The sequence below is a fragment of the Aulonocara stuartgranti genome, assembly GCF_965226115.1.
Source record: "Aulonocara stuartgranti genome assembly, chromosome: 14".
NCBI classification, from domain to species: Eukaryota; Metazoa; Chordata; class Actinopteri; order Cichliformes; family Cichlidae; genus Aulonocara; species Aulonocara stuartgranti.
Window position 1 is genome coordinate 9,378,515 of NC_138950.1, and position 12,731 is coordinate 9,391,245.

Sequence of the window (12,731 nt, forward strand, 5' to 3'; positions counted from 1 at the left end):
GATCCTGACCTCTGAGAAGGAGCACAGCTCATAAGGGGAGCAATGAATAAATCCCAGGCGATTGCTGCAGAATAATGCTTTGTCTATTTCTACCCTCATGTTGGCTCAGCCAACTATTCCACCAGCCCAGTTTCCTGAGTCTCAGAGGGATGACGCCTGTGTGCACCAGGCCTTCCTGTATCCATTAGAAATGCAGTTGGGGAAAAGAATGATCTCTGTGGGCCTGTTAATATAGAGCTGTTCAAAAGGGCTAACACTTCCCTACAGTGACCTCAGCCTCACTCCTTACTTTCCTCTCTTTTTCCAACTCTGTCACTACCTTTTTTAAAATTCAAGATTATTTCATTTATCAGTTATAATTCCCTCCTGGATAAAAGCTTTCAAATTGGTGGTCATGTCAGTGAACTTTTACCATTTCCTCTATTTAAACTTTTTTTTTTTAAATCTCGAAATATTGGAGAAAACTTATTTTGCTTGAGGGAACTACATGATTTAATTTCACACTAACCTGGGTGGTGGCTGTAGTCTGAATCTTCTTCGTGTCCTTGTCTTTGCCATCATCTGATTTTTCTGTGTCAGAAGTGTTGGTTGTTGCATCTACACCGCTGCTGGTCTTATTAGACACGAGGTCCCCTTCAGATTCAGCTGCCGCTGTCCCCTCGGTGACCTCTAGGTCTTTAGAAGAGGTGTCAGTTTCAGCACCGGGAACAGAGCTGATACCCTCCAGGGCTGTTTGTAGTTCAAATTCATCCTTCTCCAGGATACTGGGTAAAGAGCTGCGTGTCATGTGGACTAAAAGGCTCAGTTCAGTATCGGCACTGTTGTGGACTGGTGGCTCTGGGCTGGGTAGCACCAAAGGCTCATTTGGATTGAGTTCATGCAGTAGCTTGTCCTCAATGCTGCCTGCCACCTTTCCAAACAGGAAGCTGTTGCTGTGAGGGATGCTGTCCTCATCTAGGGTAATGAGAGGAGCTGCATTTTGGTCATCCATGCTGCCTTTTGCCAACAGCACACTGTTAACATTGGTGTTTAGCTTGTCCACAGCAGCACAATAAACATTATCCAACAGGGAATCCACCTCCACCAATGCTCCATTTTCAGATACTCCCAAAGGTTCAGAGGATAGGTCCAGATCATCCAGCTTAACCTCCGTAGCCTCCACCTTTTCAGCCTTGATGTCCACCAGGAGATCATGAACTTCGACCCGGACTCCATCTACCAAACCCTCTGTTCCTTTGAAACCCTCTTCAGACCCTTTACTTTCAGCCAGAAGATTGCGCGAGTCTGAACTCTCATACTCTGTCTCACTCTCAGGTGTCTGGGAGTTATCATCTATTTCTCTGATCTCAATCACACCCTTGATGCCAGAGGCTTGAGCAGACAGACCAGAGATGGTGCTGACCAAACCCTTCTTCCCCTTCTTAATATTCTCCTCTTCCTGACGTTGGTACTCTTCATACATCTTAGCCAAGTACTCTTTATGTGCTTCATATGTCACCTATAAAAAGGTCAGTTTTACAAACAATATCAGCTACACATTTATGATACAGCCAGCTGTGAACTGACAGCGGAGACAAGACTGAATGAATTGCAATGTTTCCACGGACGGCAGAGGTCAGTGTTTCTTCTTTGCTGTACAACACAGCACTCACCTTTGAGTGGGCTATGGAGAGTGTGTCCACCCACACGCGCCATCCTCCCCACTCGTACTTGATTGCATGGTAGAGCAGAATGCGAAAGATGTTGTACACCATCTCCGTGATTTTCTGCTCTTCAGTACTTTTAGGGTTAATGTAGCCAAGAGAAAACATCCAGTCCTGCCAAACGGAACACTGAAGCAAACACCTGCAAAAGGCACATCAGTCAACTAATACAATCTGCGTAGGGCAAGTATTTAATCCTCTTACCTTTAGTTTTACATTTCTAATTAGGACTGGTGATATAAAATAATTTAAACCAATTAATATTCTGCTTCTTTCCTACATCCTTGTTTCTACCAAAAGAGCACATCATGTTTATTTGACCATTTCTATAATGATTTTATTATTTTATTGCCAATATTAAAAAATGAGCAGAGTACAAAAAACATGAACTTTTTTCTTTATTTTACATCAACAGATTGACACGCCACAGCACTTTGACCTTTTAATTTAGGCTAATTAGTGTTCTTGATTCAGGCCAGAGGTTTCCTAGGGTCGGGAATCTAATTGCTATGTGCACTAAGATAGTGTGCATACGGATATGAGAAGGACAAATTTGAGTGAAAAAGCGAGAAAGAAGAAATGAGCAAGTGCCAAAAACTGTCATAGAAACATCTGCTGGAGAACACATGCACGTCCAAAGATAATTTAGCATTAATTAAAGATGGTAATGTTTAATAGGCTGATACATTAACCAGCAGGATAATTAATGGCGTGGGAGGGCGAAGGTGGCTAGATTCTGCTCACCGTCTGTTCTCTCGGCTGTTGCTGAACAGTTTGATCATATCCGAAAGGAAGAGGCGGCGAACCTCCATCAGCTCTGTGCTGGGGGCAGAGCTCTTCAATAAAGTTGCCACTACCTTGAGAATCACTGATATCACATCCATCCAAACACAAAAAGGTGCAGGTATTATCTATGCTGCTAGATAATCATGTACATTGGAAAGCAAAAGACTGTGACAGAGAACAGGCTCACTTGGGTTCTGAATCTTGACAGTGGAGTCAGGCTCAGGATGGGGTTTGTGAACTACCTGCGTGCACACCTGCTCCGTCAGAATCTGGCGCAGAGGGCGATGAAAAGATGTCAGTCACACATACTGTACATAAAGACCAATGTTGGAGTAATGCTAGCACATTGGAGTGGAAAATGTTTTGTTACCTCGTAAAGAGTGTTGTAGGTCGTCACAGTCACAGTGTTTGTGTGTAGCATGAGCCTCTCTCCCAGGAGAGTAAACAGGCTGTGTGTGTGCATGATCTCCACCTTCCTCCTGTAGATAAACACAATCACACACACACACAAACACAAACACACACACACACACCGGCATAATGGGAAAGTGGCTTGTTTAGAGCTCCCTAAGCCACTGAAAGGATCAGTGAGTGCCGTCAGCTTGCTTCCCAGTTCTCACCCACAGGGAGCCAGGCTCTGGAGACAAGTGTCAGGAACTGCCTGCTGTCATAAATTGGGGGAATTTTGTTGGAGGTGTGTAAGATAACGAAGTTATCCTGTCACTAGGAAAGGCTCCAAGATGCAACAGAGGCATACCACAGGTGAATTGGTTCAACAGTGACAAACTGCATGGGCAAAAAGTATAAGGACTGCTGTCATAATGCAAACCTAAAGCTGCTTTACTCTGACTAAAGACAAGTTGGAAATTTCCTAATAAATTTCAAAATCTGTATTTTATAGAGGCTGGCAAATTGGACACTCTGGGAAAGAGCAGCATTTCTCTCAACTGTATAAATATGGAAATTTAGGAGAAAAGGGCAGAGTGATGATGCATAGCATGCTGAGCTTTACAGTCAGTTACCATCACCATAAAGCAGAAGAACAAGCTTTGTTGTCAATGCTTTCATGAATGTAAATCCAGACAATGACACTCTATTTTTTTCCCTGAATACACTTTAAATTAACAGTTGAGACAATATTATAAAGAAGGCACACTGTTTAAAATATGGGAATTGGATGTGAGCTATTCAGTGAAAAAAGATTAAATACCCTGCTATTAGAAAGATAAGGAAATTGTACAGCTGTAAGCACATTAAGATCTGAAGCTATAAACCTCCCATTTCATATTCACAAGGATTTTTAAATGTTTAATTTTATGATTACGGTGTGAGCAGTTGAAGTTATTACCAAAAACTGGGATTTGAGTGAAACTTGCACTTGAAAAATTTGCAAATATCTTATATTTGCTTTCTCTCATGCTCTTTTTTCCAGTTTTCTTCTACTGCCTGGGCCCAAAATACAAATTAATTTGTTTATCGGGTTGACCCATCGACCCAGACAGAATAGCAATATCTACCATCACCGTGCTAATGAATATACATAACAAATCAAATTATTATTAAAGACTCATAACCTCAAGAAAATCCTTTTAATTCATTATGAGCTGCACTAGCGCTTATAGGGAACTGCCACTGTGCATTACCTTGTGCGAAAGCTATTAAAGGGCAACGTGAGGATTTAGGCTTTTCAATTGCGCCTGAGGCTTATGCTTGCCATTTCTTTCTATTCAGCAGGCACCAGTAACACTACCTGATGCACCGCTATTGTTAACTCACCACCCGCATATCTTCCCCTGCAACCTGCATTTTAAACCATAAGCTTTCTACCCGTAGGCACTCTCTTTCCCCTCTAATGTGCAGAATACTGATAATATGCTGACATCCTAGTCAGTATTTTATTATTTATTTTACACTGTGAGACGGTAACTTGGGCTTCTTCTACCCTTCTCAAGTGAATTAATGGTTTATGGGCAAATTGCCAAGAATTCAGGTGTTCAACAAGGAAGTGCACCCACATTTGCAAAGCTGGCATCAAGTCAAGAGTTTTTGGCTCTTCCCTGTAGCAGAAACAGATGATACTTCCTCTTTCTCCAAAACCTAATTTAGAATTTTTCTTTTTCTATCTCACCAGCCTATGAAATCTTGAATTGGACATGGGCATGAACAAAACTAAAACCATTTTATATGAGGCATGATTAAAAAAGTTCCAGGACTCTAACCGAAAAAAAAGCCAAGATATCCACCACCTGCCATGCTCCCAGCACTCCTGCTATTTTTAGATCATTCTGGACACCTTTGCTTGGGCAATTGCTTTGCATAGTGGAAATCCTCCACTGTGTAAAAACAGCACCTCTTTAACTTTATTGTGTTTTTGGTTTTGAAGTACACAGGGAGGCAAATCTGGTAAGTAGAGTGAAAATTGTGCTGATGCAAAAAAAAAACGAAAAAAAAAAAAAAACTGCTGTGTGCTCCTGCACTGCACGATGGCATGAAAGCACGCCTCGCCTTTAAACACATTAGACTGGTAGAGTGGAACTTTGGGTTGGTACTGTAGCCTCAATCTGGGGGGTGGAAGTGGGCTGAATTCAATGCACAACCTCAGATGATGAGTATGCTCAAAGATATGCTCCTTACATAATGTGACACATGGAGGCTTTGGCACAGAGGGGATTTTGTCCCCTGATATGAGCAATGGGCCAGTTTAACAAAGAAGTTAAATCAACAGCATGTGACAATAATAGTTATGTAAGCAGTCCAGAGGTGCTCAGAAAGTTCATCCTAAAGGGGATTGGATTGAATTTAAATCAAGTAAGAAGTCTCAGGAAATTTTTAAATTGCATATTAGATATTACAACATTACATATTGAGTTTCATTAAGCTTTAGATTAGTCACTATAAAATGCATAAGCGTGTGGAATTACAAAGTTATGTTAACTCACTTATGGCCCAAATGCTTAAGGAAGTACCCAAGGACTTTGAGGGACTGCACGCGAATGCTTTCACTCTTGGAGGCCATGAGCTTGTAGATTACCCTGCAATATAAACAAGCAGTGAAAACGACAGTACATGGTCTTGACAGAGTATAGCCCTGATGATAAAAAGGCTTTGCAGCAGTTAGCTGACAACAACTTCCTCTCAGAATGAATTTACATTAGCATCAAAATCTGCTATAGAAAACACAAGCAATTTCCTTAGAACTCACTTGTAATGCTACACTGTGTGCATTTATATTTTATAGGATCACATCGGGCAAGTTTGATCATCACATACAGTGAAATCAATATGGTAATATTGTTACTTTCCTATGCATATTTTTTCCCTCGTTGAACATATGAATTATTCATGCACCACACGGGCACACAGCATCAGCACAAGCGTTAGGTGCTTAGGTTTATTTTGTGAAATCACCTCTTCATTTTGTGCCTGAACAGCAAAGAGTCTTTCCCTGAGGGGCTTACCGTATTCCATTTCTCTGGTCAAAAGCAGGGATCATAGAGGCTGGATGCTCAGACATGAGGGCCACCACCAGCTGCAGCACATCATGCAGATTCTCGTCCTGCAGTCAATCCAGTGGAGAAAGAAAGTTTTAGAAAAGCAGAGAGCACAGCTTTTCTTCTAAACAAAAAGATTCCTTATTAAGACTAATAAAAGTGCAGTAAAGGCAGAATTTAAACAAACTGCAATCACAGAATACAACTGAGGCTCTGATACAAGATTAAAAAAAATCAGTACGAGAGCAGGGACCAGTTTTTGCACATCAGAAATTGCAACGTCAGTTAGATATAAACTAATTTGGCAGTTAAAGTGTTAAAATAAAAACAAACCGCTTCTAGATGAGCAATTATGAAAATGCACTGTGACCTCGAAGCTTAGAGCAGCAAAGTGATACAATAACACACTGAGTTAATTTACTAGGAGCCGAGAGTCTCAGAGGTACCTCATGCATTGTTAACAAGTAGTTGAGGATGCTCTGTAGCTCATCCTCCTTCACACCTCGGTCCTGAAAGAGCGCAAAGAAAATTAAATATTAGAGAGGCTGAAAAAAGGCTTCAGAGCTTTTATGATTTTCCATCGATTCGTTTGAAATTGCTTGAGGTGAAACACAAGAGTTTTGGCATCCTCAGTGTCAATTTTCATTGTTGTACTCTGAACGGGTTTACGATCGATGCACCTCGTTTCTGCAACAAAACCGTATTGAACAGACAGATAACTCCAAACTTGATTTCTACTCTGTGTTAAAATTTGATATGTCTTCTTCCCTGCCGCTGGATGCGAGCACGATAATTAACTGCAGAAACATAATATCATAGGATGTAAGCAGCAACATGTCAACTTACCTGCGTGCAATAAAGAAAAACTAGCTGAAGCAAACACAAACAGCAATTTGTAAAATTGAAACTCACAAATATATCTTCACGCAATGATGAAATAATTATTAAAACTGTCTTCTTCTTCTTTTTTTTTTACTGAATCCATTAAACTTTTCATGCCCAGCTAGTTTCCTGAATTTATTAAGGAGCAGGCCAGGATAACATTATAGGATAACAGAGGAGCGATCTCCATATTTTCTCAGTGCAGCCGTGTGAGGAGCTATGAGGCACAAAGACAGGTAGAATATACCTTCAGGATGAGTTGCTTGAGGAAGAGAAGCATGAATGCCCGCAGAGAAATTATTTCTTTCTGGGTTGGCCTTGGACCATCTGTGAAAGGAGAGATAAAAATGAGAAAGGAGGTACAGGAACCAAATAAAACATATTCCTGTCATTTATTTTCCAATCTTGTCTCAATTTTTAATATTTTATTGGTGCCTTATCCGTTCCTTTTTGATGTTTTTTAATAACCTTAAAATATTTCTCTCGTTAAAGTCATATTTTCTGCTCCTCTGGGCTTTTGAGAAAAAGCTTGGGAGCCTTTTAAAGCGCAAGTGACTATTTTTAGATTTATTTTGGGTATGTTTTGTTGTTACAGTTTTTGGTCTATGATGTCCTTTATTGATTCACTGGATTCACCTTCAGTGTGTGGATGAAAAGTTTCACCAACAACCTAGTGTTGGGCATACAGCCAATCTCCCACTTTGTCATCAGAACAGAACACGTACTCTGGCTTTATGCTTTAAGCCTGGGAAGGGCTCATTTGGAGTATTCATCTTAAACGTATTCATCATCCACACAGCATCCAAACTCTGTGTATCCCACGTAGCCTTGGCCACAACACAGTACCCAGGCAGCCAGCCCAAGGTCACCTCTGTCACACCTGCCCATCACACCTGCCAACATCTCATTAAATCTACGCAAAATGCCTTTGCCAACTTAAGGTCACTTTGGCACTCTGAAGTTAGCCTCACATTCTAACTTAGTCAACATGTGATGAGCTAAGCGCTGTCACCAGGTGTAAATAAAATAGAATGCCAGGAATGACAAAAAACGCTGATTAACCGTCATATCAAAGAGCTGCTCCCGTTGCAGTGATTTGGCTGGCACAAGAATTAATGTTGACACAATCAGCCACTGCTCATTATCATAAGCTCTTCAGTATTAACCAAAACATGTTTTCATGAGCAAACACTCTAATGGGCTCCAGCAACAGGCAGATCACAACAATACAGAGCTATTCAGACCGACACATCAGAATATACAGGATGTGGCATACATTACCGTCTATGACAATACAAGCCAATCCCCTTAGGATTAGCAGAACTCTCACTGTAGCACAAAGGCAGGAAATCTGGTGCATGCACACACATATTTATATCTACAGTTCATTTCTTATACATCTTATGTAGCCAATAAGGTACACTGACAAAATCTGTTGCATTTACACAGGTAAGAAATGACAGTAACAGCGTTAAACCGAAAAAACCAAGTGTTTAATGGAAAATTTGATACTTTTTTCATTGTCTTTCTTCTCCTCTCAGCCCTGATAAACTCTAACCTCCACCTTGGCAGAACACATGTTCATTTGAAATGGTGACCATGCCACGATGACAGATACAACCGCAGTAGACAACTGACCATCCTGCTTCAACAACCGGTCAATGTAATCAATGATGAGGCTCCCTGAGGTTGCAGGATGATGGTAAGTGCTGCTGCATCCTGACACTGATTAATAGAGGGAGAGACAAAAAACCCAGGGCAGGGACAGAGTCTGACATAGAAGGGACGATAAGAACATTATTACTACAGCTGCCGCATCTCAGTTATTCGCAACCAATTATGCTCAGCAGCTCTGAACGGCCCTTGTTTCTCATTTACAGATTGCTTTACTTCCTGCGTCTCAAGGGCACAAGGAGAAAGCCTTTATTGAAAAGCAATTTATGTCCATGTGATTAATGCAGGAGCCTAATTTCAGGTTATGACTGATGATAATAACAAAGTTATGGCATGCACAAAAACATGTGTGACGTCTATTGTTACAAGGGTTTCAATAGAATAGTGAGTAAATTAATTTGTTGAGTGAATGTTTCCAAACAAACAAATTCTGACATGATGTAATAATCTGCAGTAGCACTCACTTTTTCCTTTAGATTTAGCCATGAGTTGCTTTTGCATCTTTTACCCAGGTTTAACCTTTTTTGTTATGGCGTGTAGAGTATAATCACTTTAAACTGCAATAAGAAAACATTTCATAGGGACAGACCGCAATTCAGTCCTGCCCTTACTAAAGGGTAAAGCAACTTGTGGCTCTATATTGATGTTTTACTGCATAAATGTGATTCTTTTGTAAATACTGTCTGAAAAATGCCTTAAAGTTGCAGCTGCACTGGGACAACTTAGAACTAGATTTTTATAACATACCAAACCAAACATTGTAATAAGTCGTATTTCCAGATTGCTATCCTACGAGTGTGCATAGTGCCCCTCAGTTACCTAGTCAGATCCACTCCGTGCATGAAAACAGCATGATGGTAAATGTAATGCCATCCCTCTTCTTCTCGCCACATATTTCCTCCACCAAAGATTGTTCAAACGTGACTTGTAAACAGAACGCAGACAGGCTACAGACAAATGTTTGTAGATATTAAAACCTTTTTTTTCCCTTCATGTGCTCTGTTGAGTTTTCATGGTATAAATTTGTAAATGTGACAGCACACCAATGAAAGAAGTGAAAGCCTTCTCCAAAGATACATGGTGGTTTACCCTTAAGGACGACACGCACACGCACAAACTATTCATCTAAAACTCTTGATCGTATTATTCCTCTGAAGCATCCCTGCATGTCTGTAACTGGTGATTTCTCTTATAATGGGGATAACATTAAAGTGAATGTGGTAAATGGCCAAGAAACTTTGCTGCCCATCTCATTACTCATTATTTAGTAAAACAGTCAAGGCAGAGACAAAGACAAAAGGAGAATGATATAGATTGAGACAAATTGTGTGCTGGCTTGTGGGTACATGTCACAGACTGACAGAAGCTGAGCAATGAGCAACTGTCTATGAGTGTCTGCACCGATTCTGCGCATAACCGAATGATACATGGCTTTAATTTGATAGCGCTCTCTATTAAGACCTGAGGGGGAAAAAAAGGGGGAGGCACTCCCAGAAAAAGAACGAGTAGCTGGAGGAAATCAGTTTTAAACGCCCTCTCTGTGTCCTATAATTGAACACTTCATTATCCGCTTGGCTCTCTCCCTTTTTGTATGCATCTTTGTTTGGTCATTTTTCAGTTTAGGAGGACAGAGAAAAACTGAATTGCCAAAAGATGCACAGATCAATGAAACCAGACTCACTCGGAAAATTACGTACAGCAAAAAGGTGATCCATTTGAGAGGTCTTCCATTGAATCTCAACCATTATTTCAGCCCATTACAGTCTACCAGGCACACAACGACAATCAGCACCATAATTGCACTTTGTAAAGTCTGTATTCAGGGACAGCTTAGCGAAAAAAACAACCAACTCAGCAGAGGAATGTGCTTGACAAGTATGGACTACAAAATGTAAGTGCAGATGTGGATGTGTTTGTCACACCTCTTTTTATTCACAGTTTTGTTGAGCAGCGACTGCTGCATGTGCCACTTAAAATGCATTTTTTTGTTTATATTTCTCCAGTGTACTTTTTGGATCAGTCTTAATTTTGTGCTGATGCATGATGGAACGCCGAAACAGAATTTCACAGACTTTCTAGTTTCCCTGTGTACTTCAGCTCTGTCCCCTTTAAACACAGACACCTTGTGAAGGAGCCTCATCTAGGCATTCAATTATCTGAGTCACAAGGCAATGCCCATGATTGTAAGTCAAAGTCTGGGATAGACTGGTAAATCTGGAGCTTTTTTATTCTTAACCTCTGCTGACTGTTTACCACACGAGTTGAAATCCTTGGATGGCTCCTACCTGTTTATCTCATCGTCATTCTCTCATTTGGTACAGGAAATCAAATTACAATCAGATATAATCGTAAGTCAGAGTAGTTCTAAACAGGAAACTCGCTCTTGAAACAATCTTGTGCAAAAAAAAAAACTACAGTTCCTACGTTTAGGACAGAAACAAGTCCTAAACAAGCTATTTTAGCATCACAGTAAGTTATTACAAATTGGTGAACGGAGTGTTCAACACACAGGTTATGATAAAATCTTGTCGGAGTAGGGTGAAAAGAATTCATTGTCCTAGAACATGAACTCAAGACAAGACATGAGAATTAAAAGGGAAAAATGTCCTAATAGGATTTTGGCTTCAACACTTGCAAAAGTCATGTGATTTATACAATTTCATACTCATTAAATGCTCCCTTGTGGCCCATGATCTGTTATAAACTGCTCCCATCAGGATAGAAATGTTTCATGACTAAAACAGATAACTCTGTTTAATAATTAGAATTTTGTTTTCTTTTTTTATTAAAAACAAAAATAGTACCCAAATCATGGCATCAGAAATGCCTCAATAACTCCTCAGTGTAAAGGTCAAGGATTCAGGGTTTCTTTAATCTGGCCCACATCTCTAGGATGAACTTTCATTACTTGAATCCTGTTAACATCCTTTGATCTACAAAGGAAGGAATAAGGGACACTACCTGGTGTGAGCTGATGTGATTTGGAACTAAATAAAGTCAGAAATCATGAGCGTAACTCAGCCTGTATGTCACTACCACTATTAGAATTATATCAGTTAGGATCACACCCATTGGTAAAGTATCATGGACGCAGGCAAAGTGTCTTGATGTGGTATATACAGACAAAACACTGCAATATTCAGCCAGCTCTGCAACAGCCCGACAGAATTAGTAAGAAATGATCAGTGCCGCAGGAAATGCTGGGGGTAGAGAAGCATGATTTTTGGAAGAAAACAGCCTCTGATTGTACAACAAGTATGACATTGTCATTGTCAGAATACAAGCTTCAACCTTCAGCAAGTAAATTTCATTGGGCATTGGTGCAGTATAAAGTGAGCTCTAAGATCCAACATAAAACAAATCTTACACTGTGACACAGATAGTTTCAGTAAAGAATAATGGATAGCAAAAAGGAAATGACAGTTCAAGGGCACTTTCACTCCCAGCACAGCCTGCTTGGTGACATGCTGTTGTTTCACAGACTGAGGATGCCAGTCATGCTATTGGCCCAGGTTTCAGAGACCTAACACCCACACTAAGCACCCGAGTGGGATGACAATATTGATATGGTGTGTCTGCTTCACTGTCATCTCCTGTGATGGCCACGGTCCTAACAGCTGACAAGCAAGCGCTTCCATGTGGAGATGAGTCATTTCAAATGAGGGGGAGCTGCTGCCATTTCAGGAAGACGCTTTGATAGCAGGCTTTTGACTGAACACAATGACTGTGATTGGTTCGGTACCAATGAGTTGCTTACGAAAACACCGAGCTTCTTGTGGATGAGCCCTCGGATGGATGAGAAAGAGTTTACATAAACAGCAACCCCCATCAAATCAAATCCTAAATCCACATCAAAGAGAGAAAAAAAGAACTTGCTCAAAATGATCTAGGATGCTTCATAGGCTCACCAAGACCCTTTGGTGTGATGCCGCTGCTTTCTGAAGGGATAACAGCCCAGTAGTAGTACTTCAGCGTATGCATGAGCTGAAGCACAGTCCCCACCCGACGAATAGTGTTGTAGATGGTCGCTGTGCCAATAAACTCAGCAGAAAGGTAGGTACACAGAGAGAGCTGTACCTGGAACACAAACATAGACACATAGATGTACTCATGTTACTAAATGCACAGTTAAGTAAAAAATGTAAGTAAATATTGACATCAGCCCAATGAACCACAAACCACTTTTAGAAAGAAG

General features: G+C 40.6%; 1 protein-coding gene across 2 annotated transcripts in view; it reads right to left on the minus strand.

The window, feature by feature from the left end:
* The window catches only part of nbeab (neurobeachin b), a 206,158-nt gene that overhangs the window by 121,027 nt on the left and 72,400 nt on the right, over positions 1-12,731 (minus strand). For both annotated transcript variants that reach the window (XM_082503549.1, XM_082503548.1), the window contains exons 13-22: positions 12,445-12,613; positions 7,110-7,189; positions 6,427-6,489; positions 5,948-6,045; positions 5,429-5,521; positions 2,860-2,968; positions 2,677-2,758; positions 2,448-2,571; positions 1,653-1,845; positions 509-1,498 (exon numbers count right to left, since the gene is read on the minus strand). In XM_082503549.1, coding sequence (XP_082359675.1) covers positions 509-1,498; positions 1,653-1,845; positions 2,448-2,571; positions 2,677-2,758; positions 2,860-2,968; positions 5,429-5,521; positions 5,948-6,045; positions 6,427-6,489; positions 7,110-7,189; positions 12,445-12,613 — 2,001 coding nt within the window. The remainder of the gene's footprint in view (positions 1-508; positions 1,499-1,652; positions 1,846-2,447; positions 2,572-2,676; positions 2,759-2,859; positions 2,969-5,428; positions 5,522-5,947; positions 6,046-6,426; positions 6,490-7,109; positions 7,190-12,444; positions 12,614-12,731) is intronic.